The 22,449-nt window shown below is 34.1% G+C and overlaps 1 protein-coding gene across 1 annotated transcript in view; it reads left to right on the top strand.

Moving 5' to 3' along the window:
- Positions 1 to 22,449, top strand: part of LOC145693298 (clavesin-2-like) — a 73,396-nt gene that overhangs the window by 27,003 nt on the left and 23,944 nt on the right. Inside the window, exon 5 of the mRNA XM_081769157.1 lies at positions 6,682 to 6,875. Coding sequence (XP_081625283.1) covers positions 6,682 to 6,875 — 194 coding nt within the window. The remainder of the gene's footprint in view (positions 1 to 6,681; positions 6,876 to 22,449) is intronic.

Here is a 22,449-nt window from a genome sequence, read left to right as displayed (position 1 = left end):
GGAATGTATCTGTGGTCATATCTTTGACAGGTTGTGCTACCGCAAAGGAGGTTACAGCCTCTGTTGCAACGTAAATATAATTGTAACCATTAGAAGTTGGTAGCTTGCCTATGGCGTCTACAAACCAAGTATCAAAAAGTGCCGACGGGGGATGGGTTTGTATATGGATTTCATTTGAGCGATAATTACGTTTAAACTTATTGCATTCAATGCATCCATTTATCTTTGTCCTTAGCCAATTTTGAAGGTTAGGAATATAATATCTATCTTTAATGAGAAATTTTATTTTATGAAAGCCAGGATGGGTGTCTGAGTGAAACTCTTGAAAGACTGTGTCCTTCAATGAATCAGGAATGCATAAGCGTAATTTGTTTCCTGCTGGTGTATAAATTATCCTATATAACTTATGATTTTGTATGACATATTGTTTGGACCAAAATGCATACTTGGGATGATTAGTGTCTTGATTTTGTAACACCCTGTATATCTTAGAAAATTTGGGATCTAAACGTTGCAATTCCGCTATGTCGGTGTTGCTATCTAAAACCAAAAAAGCATACGGGTGTTCTTCCGGTTCTATCTCTTCATATTCTTCCGGAGATAATTCCAAAGGATGTCTGGAGAGATAGTCACAAAGAGAATTTTGTTTTGATTTGATGTGCCTAATAGTAAAATCAAAGATTTGAATATAACTTAGCCATCGGACCATTTGCGCAGTAAGATTAGTGGTTTTCTTAACAGCTACTAATGCTAAATTGTCTGTTAAGATGGTAAAATGTCCTCCTATTAAGTATCTGTAAAATTTACGGAGCGCAAAGAAAACAGCAAACAATTCTGCATAATATATAGGATATGCTTTTACTCTAGGTGGGAGAGTAGCACTAGCAAATTGTACAATAGACCAATGTTTTTCATTTGGTAATTTTTGTAGGAGCGCAGCCGCACAGCCGACAGAACTAGCATCTGTGACTAACATGTGTTCAGCTGAGGGATTATAAATTTGTAATATTGGAGCAGATGTTACCATTTGTTTTAATTTCTCAAAAGTTTCAGTTAGTTCAGGAGTCCACTTTAAATTTTTGTCTTTCGATGCAGCAAATTTATGTAAAGGAGCAGCAACTATTGATAGTTTATTATAAAACATTCTATTGTATTGTAAAGCTGCTAAGAATGCTTTTAATTGTTTCGGGGTGCGGGGTTGTTCGAGGGAAGTTAAGGCTTTAACTTTGTCAGGGTCCTGTGAGATATGGCCCTGATCCACTATATAGCCTAAAAATTTGAATTTCTGAACACCAAATTGTGTTTTATTGAGACTAAATAAAAGACCAAATTTCTCGGCTGTTTGTAAGGCTTTTTCTAGAACTCTAAGCATACCTTCAAATGTACTATTAAAAAATATTAAGTCATCTACATACGAAAGAAATTCTTTGGGGGAAAAGTCTCGAAACATATCTTTGACAATTCTATGTAGAATTAATGTGGATGTACGAAAACCTTGTGGTAGCGTATTCATTTTAAAAAGACTATGTGGAAATCCTAATTGATGAACACTGAAGCTAGTTAATTCTTGATCTGCTTCATCTAATTTTATCTGATGAAAACTTTGCTCCATGTCAGTTTTTATACTATACTTAGCCTGTGCTAATTGGTCTAATATATCTTGTACACCTGGAGATAATTCACTTACAGGTTTGGAACGAGACGACAGTTCTCTAAGATCTAGAACTAATCGGACTTGGTTTGAGTCCCGTTTGGGAATAGCAATCAGATTGTTTCTATAAAAGCTATCCGATTTTGAGATGATACCATTATCAATCATCTCTTGTATTTTTTCTTTGACTCTAGCACGCAGTCTAAACGGTATTGTGTAGGTGGGAACCGTCCATGGTTCTCTATCAACCACATTGAGTGTGGCTGAATAACAATCTATTATCTGAAAATCTTTGTTGTGCCAAGAAAAACATGTAGGGTGTCGTTTCAATACTGCAAGTAATTTGTCTTTCTGTTCCTGTGTTAAATCTGGGTTTATATTAAATTTACTGTAATCAATATAAGGTTTAATTTTCTCTAGGCGTTTGGCAACCCTATCTCGTGTTTGCTTTTTTGTGGGCTCATAAATTTTACGGATAAGATACATATGAGCAGATTGTGTATCTTTTGGTAACAAAGCGCCCTGAGCAATGTGAGTACCTTTCTGCAAATAACGTTTAGAATTTCCGGGATTTACTATTGGCAAATACATATTATTTGAGTTTACTGCAGTTTGCATAAAAACACATCCTTGCATATTCTAAAGCTGGAAAGGCGTTGTGGGGAAAGAAAGAGCCATAAGGCTGCCCAAATGGTGGCATGTTATACGGAAAAGGGGGAACAGCATAATACTGTTGATAAAATCGTTTAGAATTTTGCTTTCCATTTGAAAACTTATTTTTCTTCTTATTATTACCTTGAGAAGAAGCTTGTCTAGTTTCACCGTTTTGTTTATTATTATACCTGTGAGGAGAAGCACGTCTAGATTTCTTTTGATACTGATTTTGCTTATTGTCCTCAAGTTGTTGTTTTGAAACAGTTGCAATGACCTGTGTTGCTTCAGCTCGCGTTGTTAAACTTACTTGTAACGCCTCGAGCTGTTTAGAAATCTTGTCTAGCTGTACTTCGGACGAAAGAGAAGGGGAGGGAGTGGAGGTAGCAGTATCTTGGAATTTTACATGTTTATTTTCCTGCTCAGTTCTATATCTTAACAATGCATCAGAATGTTCTATTATTTGTGCTTTTGCTATTAATTGCGAAAAGTTATCAAATTGATGTTGAGCAAATAGCGGTACAAAACGTGGTTGAAGGGATATGATCGTTTGCAGCAAAAACGATTTGAAAGGCATGGGGGGAGAAATGCGCTGAGATAGATCATACTTCTCATATAGAAACGGAAGGAGCTTCTCATCTTTGTTTTGTTGTCGTTTCTGAAATAAGAGTGTAGCCTCGAGGGAAGAGGAGGAGGGAGAAAACTATTCCAAGAATTTGTCCTTCAATACAGACCACGACAAACTTAAATACTGTTCATTTCTATTAAGCCAAAGCGCTGGAAACTGTGTCAACGAAAGTTTGAAGACCTGTTTCTGGGTGTCTTCATTCAATTTATGTAATAAGGAAAATCTTTCAAAATTCTGTATGAATGTTTCCGCGTCTTGACCGTCAGAATTTGAAAAGGTATCTATAAACGTAGGGAAAGTAACAGAAGGAGTATTGGACGATGTACTATTGTTGTGCTGTCTGCGAGCCATTTTGTAAATATTTCTTGCACTAAGTTTTAAAGCCCAAAATAGAAATGTAAGCCAGAAACCATTAAGACATGCAGAGATATGTATACATGTAGTATTTCAATGCTCATGAAGAAGTATTTTCATAATGTAGGCCTCTTATTATCGGCATAGCAAATGCTAATACGCCTTTTGAATGATTAGTCTCTATTGTTCGCTAGGGAAAGCCATGTTTAATTTAAAGATTGAACCTTGGTTGAGTATAGTGGTTAGTATCTTATTACTCAAGTTAACAGCTAAATGATAAATTGGTAGTATACGAAAGAAGAGAAATTCAATGTATATGTTTATTACAAGAGATTTCTATATCATCTATTACAAATGTGCAGACGTGATATTATCAAATACCAAATATTAAGTGAGCTCAAAGGTCTGCAAATATTACAATATTAATTCATTAACAAATGATGAATTTAGCTTTAAGAGCTGTTATACTTGAGGCCATAGCAGGAGACTGCCTGAAGAAATTACTTCTTCCAAGAGACTTGAATTATTCAAAAGGTATTTAACTTACACACAACGTTAGGAGGTCTCTCTCTCAGCTCGATGTTGACCATCATCGTCGAAGCTTCAAAGACGGAGTAGCGAAGACAAAGAATGATGAAGATTGAGAAGATAAATAGTTCCAAAATTTTAAGCTTTTATACTGGTCTGAGAGAGTGACAAACAACTTGTACGTAAGCAGTCCTTGTTACTTATTTTTGTTGTGGGTTTTTTCTTTGAAAGTTGTTTGTCTTATGACGTCTAACGTTATGTTCTTCCGTATAGCACTGATGAAATGTTCTTAATTGTACTCTCATATACAAAAGTTTCGTTTTTAATATTTCAATAAATTAATAAACATGACAGTACAGCAAATGGCATGGATGGGTGGGTTCCCTGCAACCGGTCTCTTAAATAGTGGGAGCAACGTGACCAACAGTTTTGAGGTGCCCAACACTTATCTTCATCTTCCTTTGACTCAAAATACAACTCGAACACCCTATTGAAGAGCGGGGAATGGGATGTCATTGGGACTTCGTCATAAACTCACCACACACATAACAGAAACTGTATGGTGAATTAACACATTTTCTATATATTGCTGAACACAAGAAACACGCAGTCACATACTGTATAAACAATAGTTTCAAGGTCTAAAATATTGATGACACACTACAGGCATATACATTGCGTGATTCCACTAGCAACCGAGTGACACAAATCACTGCTATTAAACCACACCTTTACCAAGTAACTATCTGCTACCTACTGTACATCTTCCCTCTCCGTTCCCTCCTTCCAAGCAATGTCACTAACAAACACCCTAGTATACTTAGAACGCGCATCATGTTCTCATCCGTCTGCTTTTCGCTCTCATACAAAACACGGAAAGCATAAAGTTTACGCTGATAAACGCGTTTCTAGAGAAAAAGTTTATGCGATAGGTACAAACTGTTTTTCTATCGTCATCAGGGCACTGAACTTCATAGGAATTAAAGGTGTTTGTTTTGCGGCAATTTTCATCGTCGCTCAGTGTATCATTAATTTCTTCAACTATTACCAGTTTGCACAGACTTGTTATGCAGAAAATCATAACAACTTATGAAATTTAATCTCATTCTTTACCTGGGAACTAAGAGTGAGTCTGTAGTGTAGTTGAGACCAGAAGTAGGATCTCCACATAAAATATGCTCTATTCCTTCTGTTGTTAAGGGAATTACTAACACATTTTAAGATTGTGAGGTTATAACATTCATGAATTGTTTGTCAATGGGGACCGCAATTAACGAAGAATATTATTCTAAGCTTTTAATGGTCCATTGCGATTAAAGTTATCAATCATTTATCTGGAATAATCCATACTGGATAGTGTTGCAACATGATCATGCGAGACAACAAACTACTTGACGAAAGAGATTTTCAAAGACATTCTATGGCAAATACTCCCACATCCATTCTATTCGTCTGATCTAGCATCAAGTGACCATAATAATTCCACAACAGAAGAAACTTTTGCAAGGTGCGCAATTACCAAACTTAAATTATATAAAACATATTGTAGGATGACCTGAACAAATTAAGATCTAGTTTAGCACTGGGAGAAATACATGAAACAGGGAAACAATGTTAATGAAAGGATATATAACTCTATTTGAAAAACTACAATTAATAAAGTCAATGGAATAAAAAAAATAAGCATCCAGCGTATTGTACGATCTTTGTTTAAGTAATTTAATTAGTTATGTAAGTTCTGATGTTCAGGAACTTCTTCAGGAAATGTAAGTGGATTGGATTTAAAAACTACTAAAGCGTGGATGAAACAGAAAAGCATACTAGAGAATATCAATTATTATAATAAAGAACACATGAAAAGCAATGATTCTCACTGGTTTCTTTTATGTTCGTCCATTTGATTTTAAGACTTTCGGTCCGGAGCCCGAGCAGAACTCAGAAACTTATAAATGCAAACGGACGAGCTTGAAATACTGTTTTGTAATAATTCCACCCAATAATACTAATACATATTGAACTTGCCTTAAGGTAGACTGTTTAAAGTTTTATTTGCCACATATTTCGCATGCCTATCTATTTTCTACTACCCGATACAGGCACTAAACTGACAGGAAGGCTGAATGTGAAAGATAAGCCCAGGAATGTGAAACTTTTTAACGAGCACGTAATCTGATAAATCACTGTAATGGTAGGCAATAAAAGTTTTGGTACATAAAGAAAGGACAAATATGAAAATTTCATTAATCAATCATGTTCACTTTTATTGTAACTTGCACGGAGACTTGCATGGAGACAACACCATTACGAACACCTCTCTGATAAATGAATATTTTGCAAATTCGTAGCATGATGGTAAGTGGTAAGTAAGTAATCAGACTTAACGGATGTCACTAATAACTTGTTTCATCTTTTATTTGGAAAGTTAACGTACAACCTTCCTTAAGGCATTGAATTCATAGCTATAACTTTTTCTGCAAATATTTTTATGAATCACTAGGAGATTCGACACCAAACGTAGTTTATTCAATATTTATGCTTATTTTTGGCCCAATATTATCGATCACATTGTATAAAAAATGACTGAGAAAGTTTGCTTTTTTTAAAAAAAAATAAATACACAACCATAATTGAAGACAAACAATATTCCTAGTATACTTTACCAAACATTGTTGCAAATACATTCTCTATTCGCATGGAACTCAGTCGCTTTCCTAATGAGAAAAAAGATAGGCTCCTATAGCGCCTGTGAGAATTATGAGTGTCGTATAACTTATTTACGCACAGTATTTAAATAGACATTTATTTTTTATGCAAGAAGGCAAGAACCTAATTAAGTAACAGTAATAGAAAATGATATTTGTTTTGATAGGAAAAGTTCCAGTTCATGATTTCTGCTTAGAGAAAATAATTTCTTCTCTTATGACAACTGTGGAAAAAGTTCAACAAGATCAAATGTCTCAAGTGATGGGGGTGAATATGATAGCGGATTTCACAGACTTCGGATTCAGACATTTCAAACTCGCAACGCCAAAAATTATTTGGGTTCTCGTCTGTATATTACAGGTAAGTATTCATGTTTCGATTTGAAAATCTAACAAGTAAGTTAGGGACATTCCATGTAAAATCAACCAATGAAATGGCAAAATCTGACCTGACGATCTTAGATTTTTGTAAAAATTGGTGCACAGCTTTACTACAGTGGGAGATGAAAAAACAAATATTACCTCTGTCCTCCTGTAAGTGTCCCCATACAGGGTGTTCAAAAACACCAAAAAACGGCAGTTTTTCAGTTACAGTGATTATTAAAAATTGTCATAAAATTGTTAATATGTGCACTAGAGACGTGGAACAAACACCATTCGAAAGCTTAAAGATTGCTCTACAAGTTGTACTATATTGAAAGAAACCTGTAAAATAAAAAATAACACTTCAAAAATTCAAATTAAGATTTGAATTTTGAATTTCGCATAAATTTGTTCAAAATTATCCAGATTGTAGTCTCATATGCGTACTAAAACACAACAAAGTTGAATTTTGGGCACTCGATGGGATCTGACTCAAAATTCAATATAATCAAGCATTGCACGATATTGACTATGCGAATATATGGGTTCAGATCGATAACCATTTGCCTGAAGCTATTTACCTGCAACATCAAAGAACTTATATTCAATTTAATTTGTTTCTTGGTGCATTCATCTGAATTTATACAATGGATGTTTCTAAATTTATGTTGGCTACATTGATACATGTTATTTTCAATCCTTTGTTTCAGGATTGCTATTACAGAACATATTATGAAAGGGAGGAATATATTTTCCTCCCTTTCACAATATTTGTATCAAATGTGTTTTGAGACACAGTGACACTGGTCACAATCACTTCACACACTTTCAGCACAAAAAATTAGTCAATAAATTCTTTTTTCTTATTTCAATTGTCCACTTCCACATATCTGTGACAGCAATCCTGAAACAAAGAAATGAAAATAACATGTATCAATGTAGCCAATATAAATTTAGAAACATCCATACTAACTAACAAGAATAATGACTTGTATTGAATACTGTTCGGAAACGTAATACCTCTCTAAATAACTCGATAGGTGGATAATAGTGTAAATTCAAATGAATACATCAAGAAACAAATGAAATTGAATATAAATTCCTTTGATGCTGCAGGTAAATAGCTCCAGGCAAATAGTTATCGATCTGAACCCAAATATTCACATGGTCAATATCGTGCAATGCTTGGTTTACGTTGAATTTTGAATCGGATCCCATTGAGTGCCCAAAATACAACTTTGTGGTGTTTTAATACACATATGAGACTACAATCTGAACAATTTTGAACAATTCAGAGGGACATTTCTATGCGAAATTCAAAATTCAAATCTTAATTTGAATTTTTGAAGTGTTATTTTTTATTTTACAGGTTCTTTTCAATATAGTACAACTTGTCGAGCAATCTTTAAGCTTTCCTAGGGTTTCTTTACTTCTCTAGTGCACATGTTAACCATTTTATGACAATTTTAATAATCACTGTAACTGAAAAAATGCAATTTCTTGACATTTTTGAACACCTTGCATGGAGACACTTTCAGGGGGTAGAGTAATATTTGGGATTTTTCCATCTCCCACTGTAATAAAGCTGTACACTAATTTTTACAAAAATCTGAGATGGTCAAGTCTGATGACTTGTTGATTTGACATGGAATGTTCCTATATCTTACTGAAAATATGATTCTACAAGACGTATTTCAGTAAAGATAAAATATATATAAAGTTATAATAGCTTACCTAGGACGTTATTTGCTTTTAAAAAAAAGATCAAATTTAGGAATACTTATTTGCTCATGTTTACATGAATTAGTTTAATATTTTCTATCATAAATTATCGGCATATTTTTTATCAAGCTAAATCAATATAGGACGAAAATTACACATCAGACAAATAGTATGTTAAAGAAGAATGACAATATAGTGCAAGAACCATTCATATTTTAAAAGAAAGTCGGTTAATACTCGTAGATATAACCTATATAAAATCATGCGAGAATTCAGTTTCCAACAACATATAAGAAACAATTGTGGACTTTCCGTTAAAAAAAAAAAGAAAAAGAAAAAAAACTGAATATTAAAAATCCTAAGGCATGAACAAAGAACTAGCGTCATTCCAACCAGGAAAGACCCCACAAAATCAACCGTTAATTTTTAGTCTATGGTAGAACTTATCATCAAGGAACTTTGAGACTGTATATTTGCAGATCGCTACTCTTCACTACTATTAAAATACAAAACAGTTTATTGTACTAGTTTGGAACATCCCAATAGAAAAACAATAATAAAATACAGGGCTTTTTTTATATGTGCAAGTTTTTAACAACATTGCCATTATTTCTAAAGAATTTTCTTGTAAGTATGTATAAGCTCCAGTGCTTACCAAAATTAAAATATCTGACTTGATGAGGTATACATACTGGTTGCGAGCATTGGAACATGAGAACTTGCTTAAACATTTCATTTCCATTTCAAAATACTCTTTTCGAAATAAGTGCGTACACACTTTTGCTTCACCGAATAATAATGTTTCTAAATTGATTGCAATAATTGATACAATCATCGACCAAAAAAAAGGACTGTATTATAAATGGGCATAAATCTTGACTTAGAATCTTGATTTAGAAATATAGGAGTTTCCACAGAAATCGAGTTCAGGTCTTCAAGAACCAAGTATCTTTTCCAAGAAGAAAGATGTAACTAGCAACCGTAATGTATCTAAAATGAGACTTCACTTTTAACAATGAATATTATGAGTGCCAATTTTTGGAACATTATAAAACAGCTCTGCTTTTTGTATACTAGCACAACTCTGTAAACTCTGCTTCCATACATTAGTTTTAGGTATAGCACCGAATTTGTCATCTGGGCCCTTAGGTGTTACGATTCATGATCCCATTTAATACCACATCCTAGAAGGGTTGGAAAAAATACAGATTTTTTTTAAAAAAAAATAATAAAACATGTGTTTAAAATATGAAAAAGATGTTCAAAATATTTTAAACATGTTTGGAAATACATACGAAAAACAAACATGTTTTAAACATTTTGAACAGTTTAAAACATTATTTTAAACATATATTTCAAAATCGTGTAATAACTTACTTTTTAAGACTTTTTGTTCTTTACTTGCAACTGACTTTATCATTTATTTTATCCTGGTTAAGACTACACTGTATTGGGTACAGAATATTTCAGTGTAGATTAGTAATTCTCAACGTATTTCATATCGTGACCCCCCTTTTATTATACCCTGTTGCCAGTGACTCTCATAAGTACTTTCTTGGTTGTAAAAATATTTTAAAATATTTTAAAATTATTTTAAAATAATAAATTTTGGAAAAGTAACGTTTGAAGCACACTTCATGTAGTGCTAACTTTACAATTTCTACAAAATATTTTATATTTTCTATGTAATTGTTTTTTTTTTTTTAACTCGATAATTTGTTGAAGAAAAGTAATATTTGGGGCGTTCAGAGCACAATGGATCCAAGTCCATTTTCAATAAGGTTCAGTTTTGCTCAGCAAATGAATTCTATTTCAAAACGTAATATCTTCGCAGTCAAGAGTCCGAAATAAATATAACTACAATCACGTAAAAGGGTGTAGGATAATTTCACATGACAACAGCTAGACAGAGGCGTCAGTGGGTCAGGAGGGCGGCCGCCTCCACCCTACAATGAATTTCAGATGTTTTTTTGGAGGGGAGGGGGGCAGTAAGGCAGTTTTAGAAACCATTTGATAAGCAAAGTCTAATAGAACAAGTTTGAGGTCCTTACACCGAATAAATACGGAGGAAAAATAGTTGATCAAAACTGGAAATTTTCTTACCAGAATTTTAAGCAGGCCCGAAACTACGTAGAGCCACCTTTGGAATCCTTGGGCCAAAAAAACATATAAGAGAGCAATATAGGCCTATAGCTCCCTATGGCCAATGAAAATGATAACTGATTAAAGTCATTATTTATTTGGTGTAAGGATTTCAATTTTTTTCTGTGGACTTTGCTCAGCAAAAGGTTTCTAAATCTGCATTTTTGCCCCCAAAATCTGAAATTCAGGCTAGGGCGGATGACCTCTAAACGAACACCCCTCTCTAGCGGCAATCATATAAAACACTACTTAGATTGCACCTTGTCACGTAGTTTTTCTTCTCTGCATTTCGGGTTCTTTCTTTCTCTAAAGTATGTATGTATGAAACTGAGAACCAACATGTACTGTATCAATGAATGCCTGCGATATTTTAATCTGAAAACCACAATTTGGCAAAGAACCCTTTGTTTGTTTTCTGAATACAACACAAAAACTTGTTTCTATGGTAATTCTTTTATTGACTTTTTAATATCAGTTCTACAAGTAGTCCAACCTTTGATTACGACACTTTCTCGCAAGTCAACTGATAAGCATTTAAACATCACAATAAATACCAAAAACAATGGAGGTAAATAACAAAATAAATTGTAGATCATCACATTGACCTACTGTAGCCACGAGAAATCAAAACGTTCACATGGGAAGGAAATAGTCTTCTGAATGGAAAACACTTTTCGACAGTTTTTTCCTCTGGCAGATTTTTTTTTACAAAAATAAAATATAATAAAAATAAACATGTGTTTAAAACAAGTCTTAAAAATGTACGTGTTTAAAATAAAATGTGTAAAACGTATATAAAATTTGTTTTAAAGAAAATCAATTGTTTAAAATAAGTTTTAATAATTTGTTTGAAACATTTTGTTTCAAACAAAACAATCCTGCATCCTAGTATGTTTGAAAGTGTACTGAGGTATGACGCAGGCTTTCGGTTTCTTGAATGATGAGCAGCAGTATCAGTGCAAATTTCGGATACTTGAAAGTCTTCTCATGATGTCCCGACCCTTATCAACTATCTTGATTTCTCAAATTGTTCATACGTATTATATACTCTGATTTTTTGTTTGCTACTTCACACTGAAACATAGACTGTTGGAGAAGCATGCTTCTTCGCCGGGTGTAAGCGGTAAGGTATGACTTTGCATTACAGTCCTCATTTTCTGGCACAAGCGCATTAAAACTAATTCAGCTACGGTTACCAGATATGTTCAGATTTAAATCCGTTTTTCTTAAATAATAAATGATAGATCAACGTAGTTGTTGGTTGTTTATAGCCTCTTTATATCAAACTAGACTTACTTTTCTTTCTTAACGCCCCGATGGCCGGTGCAACGACATTGTGCAAATTTTTCTAAGGATTAGATCGTTAATAATCTCTGCAATCTGACTTATTAACGAGGAGCCGAAAGTGCTGAAATTGCGCAAATTTCCACCGCGACGTTGACAACAACAAGATTCAGGAAATTGTGTGAAATTTTGCACCAGAATAAAATGTATAAAAGTCATTCCTTTGTGATATATACTTATATTGGATTCTACTATTTACAAAGCAATATATAATTCCAGAACATTTCACGTTTACAGCTTGAATCCTTGGCATGTAAATCCTACAGCCTTTGAAAATGTCATACGTGCCTTCTCATGCTTTATCTGTGAATTCCTAAACTCAGCGTGTTTCCTCATGACTAGGGAAACCAACTTTATGCTTTATATAACTGTATATTATGCTTTATTTTTCCTTACATTATGCTTTATTATACTTTTTTCCTAAATTATCCCTTAACGCTTTTAGAATTTCCACTTTTTGAGGTAAATTTTATACTTTCACTCAAACAAATTTTATACTTTCACTCAAACAGCTACTGCTTCCTTACTATTTATCGCTTTTCCTTGCAGTTCATACCTAATTTTCTTCAGGATAGATCATACCTGTTTGTCAGGTATCACTCGCTTGTCCGTATTATACATCAAAACCTTGAAAATAAAAAAGATTTTTCGAACTTTTGTGTTCTTCTGGACCGGCCTGAGTTCACATAGGGATAAGATTTTTTTTTTTTTTGCAAAAAATACGTTATGTACATAATAGGTGTGCAAAATTTCGTTATTGTATCTTGAAAACTGAGGTCGGGAAAAATTTTTGAAAGTCTGAAGGTGACTCATTTTTTCATATATGTATATACAAATATATATATAAAAAAATACTTCAAAAATGTACTGTGTCATTACTATTTGACTTAAGTCACGGTTCAAGCGCCATTTTCTTCAGAATAACGAGATCTTTCCAACGGTATCACTCATATGTCCGTAACGTACACCTGAACCGGAAAATTAGGGAAGAATCCGAAAGTTTTTTTGGAAACCCCACGAAAACACTTTACCTCTCTGGCCGAGGCCTGGGTTGACGTAGGGATCTAGTTTCTTTAAAAAAAAAAACAAAAAATACGTACATTGTGCATACATAATAGGTGTTCAAAATTTCATTATTGGATTTTGAAAACTGAGGTCCGAAAAAATTATTGAAAGTCTAAATTTAGACACTCTCTCTCTATACACACACACACACACACACACATACACACACACACATATATATATATATATATTGTGTATATGTATTATAAAAAATACTGCGTCATTACTATTTGGCCTAGAGTCATGGTTCAAATGTTATTTTCTTTAGTATAACTAGCCCTTTCGAACGGTGCCACTCACATGTCCGTATCATGCACATCATTTCCTGTATGTTCAATATTATGGAAGTGTGTAGCCTTATCCTTACTTTATGACCGTCCATGTGGTGTGTTGATGGTCCTGAAATGAGGACACAGGGGGAGGCTATCTTTACTTTCCTTATATTACTATTTTTCCCTTATAAATCAGTTTCATGAAAATGCGAATCGAATAATATCATTATAATGAACCTTAAATCAAGAAGATCGTCTATTATTTAACGGAAAATGTTACTATAAGCGTAACGCGCTGTTTGATACTGACAGAATATTCACTTACTAATGGTCAAGTAGCAAGCAAGCAAGCGCACCGTCGTTATACGTGATCTCAGATCTGATTTCTGAAAGGAAAACATTGAGTACATCACAGTGCCTCAATCCCACCTTTAAATATAGGTTCAGAATATTCAGGATATTATTTTTCATAATATGATCCATTTTACTACATATAAGTTCTGATTTTAAGAATACATTTTACTGCTTGTAACAGCTCCAAATATCATGGTACCAAAGTAAACAAATCACGTTGTCACAGAAGGTCGATTGATGTTTCATAAAGGAAAGAAGTTTGTTTTCAATAGAAAGTATTATAAGTATAGACCCTGTAACCTCCAACTTAACAAGGTTAGTCATTTTCGGACTATATCACAATAGTTTAACTAATTTAAACATTTAAGTATCTCTGACACTTTCCTTAAGAAATTTTCATCTGAATAAGCAATAGAAAGCTCATTTCACAGCTGAGAAGATAATTAGATTATCCAAATAAATTTTCAAACTTGTAAAATAGTGTTCAGTAAAGGAGAACGAAAAATAAGCAAACGTTTTTGTTCAAGTAGAGCAATAAATAAATTTTACCAAAATCAGAAAATCTCTCTTTTATTGTTATTATATGTCAATGATTTCATTGTAGGATTTTTAGTAAAAGTTTTTCAGACACATTTTCAGTTCTAATTTTCCACTGCAGTAGGAAGGTCTTCACTTTTTAATATGTAACCAAGTTGTATCAAAATCATTTGCTACTTTATTAAATCTCTTCTCAATGGTTCACTGGTTAGTGCGTGCACCTTTGGTGTACATGGTCCAGGAGAGCACTAAAAATTTACTTGCACAATCTTTCTTTTTCATGAATTGCCTGTCTCCTTTAGCATGAAGGCCAAATGCGTACAACGTTAAACTTAAAAAAAAAAAAAAAAACTCCGTTTTCTTCCGATAGTAATCTATGTCTGACGTTTTCTTTTGTAATTCTTCTAAAACCATGTCGCTCCTTGCCATTTTATGCGAATGCCAATAAGCAAACATCGGTGCACTTTTATACTGAACTTTGACTCTAGCTTTTGATCATAAGTCTGCGTCATCAACATTTCCTCTCATTGGTAAGCTTTGAAGATTTTGAAAGCATGTTTCGTTAATACATTTGCCTTGTGGTCACTACTGAAACCGGTAAATACAAGAAAGAAAAAAAAAAGGAAATTTGGTATTTGTTAGCATCCCTTTCAGCACCGAGGCTATATGAGATGTAGACCTACAATTTAATATGAGATCCTACCGAAAACCGGATCTGGATTTCCCGACAAGATTTAATTTATTATAAGGGCTGAAAATGTCGTTTCTAAAATTTCAGACAATAACCTGTACGAAAGACAATTATTAATTAGATCGTTATGAGTGTCACTACATAGTCCAGAAGATATTATCATATTCTTTTTCTAGTTGCTAAAGTAAATCTTACTCGAGAGTTCAGACAGAAAACTTTTCATACGAAAAAAGTCATGGTCAACCATATAGTTTAATATTTTATTTTATTTTTAACAAGTGGACAACTACTTAAAGGAATTATAGTTTGTTATGTTAGGTGGTGAGTAAAATTATTGCCTTTAGTTGTTGAATTAGGAATTAAAGATGTAGGTTTTTATTTGTAAGTTACTGCCAAACTATTCGTAGATGATCTTGCACCGAAAAAGAATCTTAAGACAATCAATAGTGCAATTACTCTCGTCATTCCAGCCTTCGACTAGCTGAGTAGCAGCTACATATACCGAGAAATACGCACACACGAAATGAGAAACACACATCTCGCACATATAAAGAAAGATACCAACAGAAAAGCCACCTTCAAGAAGGCTGTTAATTTATATGCTTGCATGACTGTCTTTCGCAACGTGACTGCTCCGTCCAGGCCTGTAACCAGCCTGATTTATTGAAGGGGGGGGGGTAAAGATGAAGACTGAGGGGCAATGGCCAAGACATCAAAGAACACCATAAAATTGCATACTTATTTATTATTTAAAGAATCTTTATTTTATTGTTGAAATATCTAAACCGTAAAGTTTTGTTTCATGTTTGTGTGCTTAATGAAAGCTCTTTGCGAGCTACTTTGTTTCATATTAATAATTAGAATTGAAGTATTTATTTTTAAAACATTAGAAGAAAATTATATTATAACAATTTTAAATTATATCGATACAAAATAGAAATATATTCGACGTTTGCACTCAATTTTCTACCTTTCGAAATAAGCGAGACACTACAATTTATTAACATTCACACCTAATGTTGTGGACTATGATACTGTTGTTTGGAAATGAACCTGGTATTCTTGGATGCTTGTCATGGTTGTTGTAATAGGGTACAGTTTGAAATTCTTGAAATGGATAAAGGCAATGGAAAATGTTTGGTGCATCTACCGAGAAACATATAATTTTACACAGAAATGAGTAGAAGTCGCAAAGTTGAATTTAATTTGGTAAATATAATTGCAAGAATTTCATTGGTTTTCAGACAGTTTGAAAATTCTCTTTAACGTTATTTTTAGAGGGGGGGAAATAATTTAGAGGGCAGTGCCCCCTCTAGCCTTTTCCTGGCTACGGGTCTGTGTTTATCTTTCGTTCAGAGCGAATGTAAGCTAAAGGGACTTGCAAGCTAACACGCGGATCACTTTATTGTAGTAGAAGAAAAGTGCTTCGGATTTTAAACTTCTCTTAACGGAGGGAGGGAAAAGTTTGCTACTTCAAAGAATACAATGAAAAACAAGAATACGCTTACAATCTTTATTCAAAAGATTTATAAATTTTGCAAAGAAGTTTAGTGTTTCCATAATTCCAAATTGTAAGTATCGCTTACAGAGATTGTATAAACGCCTCAGCTCTGAATCAGACGAACGTACTGTCAGACAGACCTGATGAGAGATATTGATTCATAGTGCTCCAAGTGGCTAAGACCTGCATGAATGGTATAGGCTTTTCCAGCCTACATCCTTGCTAATGGAACAGCAAGGAATTTCAAAGTATAAATGTTCTATAACTTTTTGCTTATTTTCAACGTTTAATACGTGAAGTGTAACATTTGCTACAGTACATAATATAATGTTTGTTACGTGATTTCATTCTGACTTTTTGACTTGACTGGTTTATACTTCTAGAGCCAGCATTTCGTTAAGGTGTTAGATAAGGTAAAGTTTCATTAGAATATGTAAAACTAGTTTTTAATTATAATACAAAATACTAAATTTCCGTAGCAAACGTTACACAACATATATTCCTACTACATGTAACACTGACAGGTGAATAACTTTATTGTTATAGTGTACAATTCATTTATGACATTTGTCAGACGCTTTCACGGCTATAAATTAAACTAAAAATATTGTGACATGGATGTCCTCATTCACGCCTTGCTGCTGACGTCGCCATTCAATTCTAATCATCCACCCATTAAACTTATAATATTTTTATTTGTTGGTGTTACAGTACATATAATTTACTTATTATTTTAACTGAGTTTCAATGAAACATCAGCATTGCGAGTTCAGAGTGCGGGAATCGTGGATTAAATTAACAACATACAGTGGCGTGCCAAGGAAAATCAGAGAACGGGACGAAAGTATACGACACCGTCCCCGTTCATATGAATTAGGTCGACAGACCAGCCGCGAAGATCCACCATGGTTGTCGCAAAGAATAAGGAAATTTTCAAAAATAAACCCTGCTTTTCCTTGATTTTGAGCACCTTTTATTACTTTTTTCCTTCCATTTTTATATATGTTCACATGCATTTTCCTATCATGAGTAACATTATAGGAGCACTTACTAAAGCAGGAAAAGAATATAAGTACATACTACTTTGTACTTAAAACTATTTAAATTAATACCTTTATGTGAGACCACAAGTAAGTCCATTGCTAATGCATTTGTCAAAAAATTACATAACTATAAACTGATCCTTTTGGCTTTCTTCGATGCGAAGTCATTGATTAACTGGTCAAATTTCAGTAACAACGCTCTTTGTTTTCCGATGGAGAGTATGGCTAAATTTGACAAACCCTTCCTGCGACATGCAGGATCTTCAATAATTTTTTATCTTAAATAAATAGACGGGTGGACGCTTTTAGAAAGTGTCTAGGGACGAAAAAGTATAAATCTAACCCTTGTCAAATTAAATATTAGATTGAAAAATACTGTTGTTGATCTAAAATATTTCGAGTAATTTTTTCACTCTTTTTTTTTCCTTTTCTTGTTTCCTTTTCTTTTTTCTCCCGAATTTTGCGTCCCCTTACTTCGACCTTTGCGTCCTCTTACGCCGGTCGCCCGGTCCCCACTCTCAAGGCACGGCACTGACAACGTATATGTTTTATAAAACCATTGTATTGAAGAATGTTCAGGGACACAAACAAACATTTTGTGCTTATTTATAAAAGCTTATCTTTTCATATATGTCCCACCATTTGAAGACGCATATCCTATTCAAATCCACTGGACATGTTGATAGCCAAGATAGCCAATTAGCTCAAGTGATGATAAAATCGATTAACAATCGGTAAAAATATCAAAAATTGGAAACGTCAATTCCGGGTGGTGACTGGTTTGAAGACAACACTGAGGTGCAGACATTGAGAGAGTGTCATTAATAATTGATTGCAGAAGGGTATTATATTATGCCTATAACTACACATGATTGAAAACAACATACGACACAAGTTTGAAATAAACTCTGGTAGGTAGTAAAAATATGTCAAAGCGCTAGAAGTTTCAATTTCGTCCAGTAGATGTCAACCGCTGTCATCTAGTTGCACGATAATCAGCTTCTGTTACATTTGTTTCAATAGTTGGAAATGGAATATAAACAGTTACCGCTAAAATAACCATTACCTACGAAAATATTAACTGATTAACTCCATTAAATAATTCGCCCGAGAAAATTGCTCTAGCTATATACTAAAAAAAAAAAAAAAAAAAAACAGAATTTAAAATATCGCTTTCCTTCAAGACTTATCATGTGAAGTAACACACGTGGGTAGACATGCGAATTAAAGTGGATCACTAGACGTTCTGTGACCTATGCTAAACGCTACTTGAATAGTGCGACGTTGCCATATAGTGTCGAGTGTTTACTGATGCCAGATAATAAAGCAATCATGGAATTCCGCTTGGATACTTACTGGAGAAATTAATTTTCGATCCTTACCGGGATTCACAGCTAAGTTCGCTTCTTGATCTGCAACGCTAGAATTCAGGGATTTTCTTATTGTGACTGTCACAGTAAAGGTACAAATTTGGCAACAATGCATTATGGCGTTCTGCGCAAGTTTCTTCTCAAAATCTATTTCCTTAAATGTAAATTAATATTTAAAAATAATGTGAAACATAACAGGAGAAACAGTTAAACAACATATCTATTTCATTATAAGATTGTTACTTTTAAATACTTTACACGTACAAATAAAAATTTCATAAAACTGAGCACTTCCACTAAGATCTACCAGCAAGTGCCATCTTGTGTGCTCATTGTAAATCGAATCAAATATTTTCTTTTATTTGCTATCTTTTTCGATATCAGAAGACACAACCAAATGAATCAGTGTCTTGTGTTGTAGCTGAAACATAACTCTATCTTATAGTACAATATTTATAATATGTAATGTTTCATTGCACAGTAGTTAAGGGACGATCTAAAATATGTACTGACTTCCGGGTGGTGAGTCGCCTTAACATTACAATCTAGTAAGTCTTGTTTCAAACTACCGGTCGCGGTACCCAAATAGCCGAATGATTGTTGGCCAACGGTTGATTTTTGATACTGATCACCGTTTTTCAAGGGGGCGCGGTGGCTCAGTGGTAGAGCGCTCACCTCCGGTGCTTGGGGTCCCTGGTTCGATCCCAGCTCGCGCCGTATGGACTTCGTGGTGGACAAACACCGTGCTCGTGGGTTTTCTCGGGGTTCTCCCGTTTCCTCCCACTTTCTTCATTCCACCATTTCACTCATCTCTCATCATCACCGTCTCCTTTAGCCTAACCGGCATAACCATGGGACGTAAAACTTAAAGATTTCATTTCATTTTCACCGTTTTTCAACAGTATTAGTACGTTGATTATATTCACTTTTCGTCTTCTTTTTTTAACTAACCAATTTTCAATGAAAAAGTAGCCTAATTGTCAACTAGTTTTCAACTTGACCACCAAAGATAAATGTTGCTCACACCATGGAAGTAGTACGAAATGGATCGATCTGGCTCAGACCTGGAACAGCGTTTAACAACTCACAAGCCCCTGGGAAAATGACCACCGTGCACCGTGAGCCCACGGTCTTTTACGACCTCCATTTTAGGGGTGAATTTATTCCCTTTTATGAGCACTTTTTAGGGGGTGTATTCGTTCTCTTTTACGAGCACATTTTAGGGGGTGAACTCGTTCCCTTTTATGAGCATATTTTCCAACCCCTATGAACAAACAGCAGAACAGATTCGTTCCCATTTATGAACACTCTTTCAGGGGTGAACTCGTTCTCTTTTATGAGCACATTTTAAGGGGTGAACTCGTTCCCTTTTTCAACCCCTATTTTAACATAGTAGAAATTACATAGCACAGCTAATAAAAGAACATGGTTTATTTCAGAAATTACACTGAGACTACGTAACACACAACATCCTCCATTTTAAGGGGGTGTACTCGTTTTCAACCCCTACGAACATATAACACACAGCAGAACAGATAACAGATAAGAATATGAAACATAGAAGGGGTGTGTACCCTTATTTTAACATAGTAGAAAGTACACTGAGACTATGAACAGATAATACTTAAGAATACGTAACATAGCAAGGGTGTATTCATTCCAACCCCTATGTATGTTAATTACGAACAGATAGAAGAGCACATAAAACTACAACCTCCATTTTAAGGGGTGTATTCATTCTCCAACCCTTACGAACACACAGAAGATCAGATAATACATAAGACTACGTAACATTTCAAGGGTGAACTCGTTCCCTTTTCCAACCCCTATTTTAACATAGCAGATAGCACAGCTAATAAAAGAGCATGGCTTATTTTAACATAGCAGGCCTCCATTTTTAGGGGTGAACTCGTTCTCTTTTATGAGCATATTTTTCAACCCCTATTTTAACATAACAGAAATGACATAAGAATACGTAACATAGCAGGGTGAACTCGTTCCCTTTTATGAGCACTGTTTAAGGGTGAACTCGTTTTCTAACCCTTATTTTAACATAGCAGAGAATAGGGGTGTATTCGTTTTGGATTCCACCCTTATTTGAACATAGCAGAGAATAGAAGTGTACTCGTTTCCAACCCAACATTATTTTCTTTTACGGGGGTAGGAACACCCCCAACCCTCCTCCTTTCTCATCCAGGGCTTGGGACCGGCAATGGCGGAGTTTAAAAAAATAACATCATCATACTCTCATAAATGAATAAAGCATAATATCATTAGCATCAATAGTAGTGAGTGAGAATTTGTTTAAAAAATCCTGCATCGAATAACCAGATGCACGACATGCTAAATATAGGAAACAGTAATGTCCACAAAATTGAGATAAATCACCTTGAATACGTCTATAATTCCATGTATAATACAGACAGTTTCGTTTTAAAAACCTTATATGATGTTGTATATAGGGAGGTATATCATAGCTATCGAAATACTCTCCCACACACATATTAGATATATAAAAAGCAACCCAATGTTCACCAGGCTTATCACTAGAATCAGTGTTTATAATTATGGCGGCTGGAAATGTATGAATGAACAAAGGTAACTCATCAGCAGCATATACACCAATAAAATGATCTTTAGGCAAATTTTGTTGTAATGCTTCATAAAGCTCAATTGTATTTAACATTTTCTTTAATTAATATATATTTTTCTCTGGAAATCAATTTCTAATTCTGAAGAGAATTCACCATAAATAATTGTTGTTACAGGAGATGGCAGTGCTTCTTTAAAATGAACCTCTAAACGTACACTTCCTTGCCGTTGTGGACTAGTGTGAAATGCAGCACTTGCGCTTGAATCAGGAGTTAAATCAAACACCAGTAGAGTATAACCATTAGGATATTCAGCGAGTGAAATATTATTACCTTGATTAGAATAATAAATACCTGAACCTGTAAATAACGTAGAATATGCTTGTACATATAGCTTATTATCAAAATCTGGTTGTAAAGGTTTGAAGGGCATTGGATTTCCATCAACATACAATGTAAAAAATGACATACTAAAATGTTGAAAATTGAATGGATTTGTTTGATAAGTACCATTGAAAGCAGCATTAGTAACAAAACCAATAATAATACGTTTAGGCACTATGCCTGAAAACAGATCTGGAAGTGTACTATCCATAATTCCTTGTGGCAGAGTTTCTGTCTTCACCTGCACTTTTGTTATAGGATATTTTATTCTAAATTTAGGATTTTGTAATACTTTATTTTGTGCTATTTTAACTGCTGGTGATACATCAACCTTTTTCACAAGCAATGTTGCATCTGTAATTACAACTTTTCCATCAGCATCTGCGTCACCCATTAGACAAAATGTAGGTTTAGCTGGAATTAGTTTAATACGCAATTGTACACCATTCAGTAAAAATTTCTCCTGATTGAAAATATCAGCATGAATATAACCCAATAATTCAAATGACTGACTTAAAGCAGTGAGAAGAAAACGTTGTTTAAATCCTACATTAGC

Source organism: Thermobia domestica, chromosome 8, assembly GCF_964235325.1.
Source record: "Thermobia domestica chromosome 8, izTheDome1.hap1.1, whole genome shotgun sequence".
NCBI classification, from domain to species: Eukaryota; Metazoa; Arthropoda; class Insecta; order Zygentoma; family Lepismatidae; genus Thermobia; species Thermobia domestica.
This window is presented reverse-complemented; position numbering and strand designations above follow the sequence as displayed.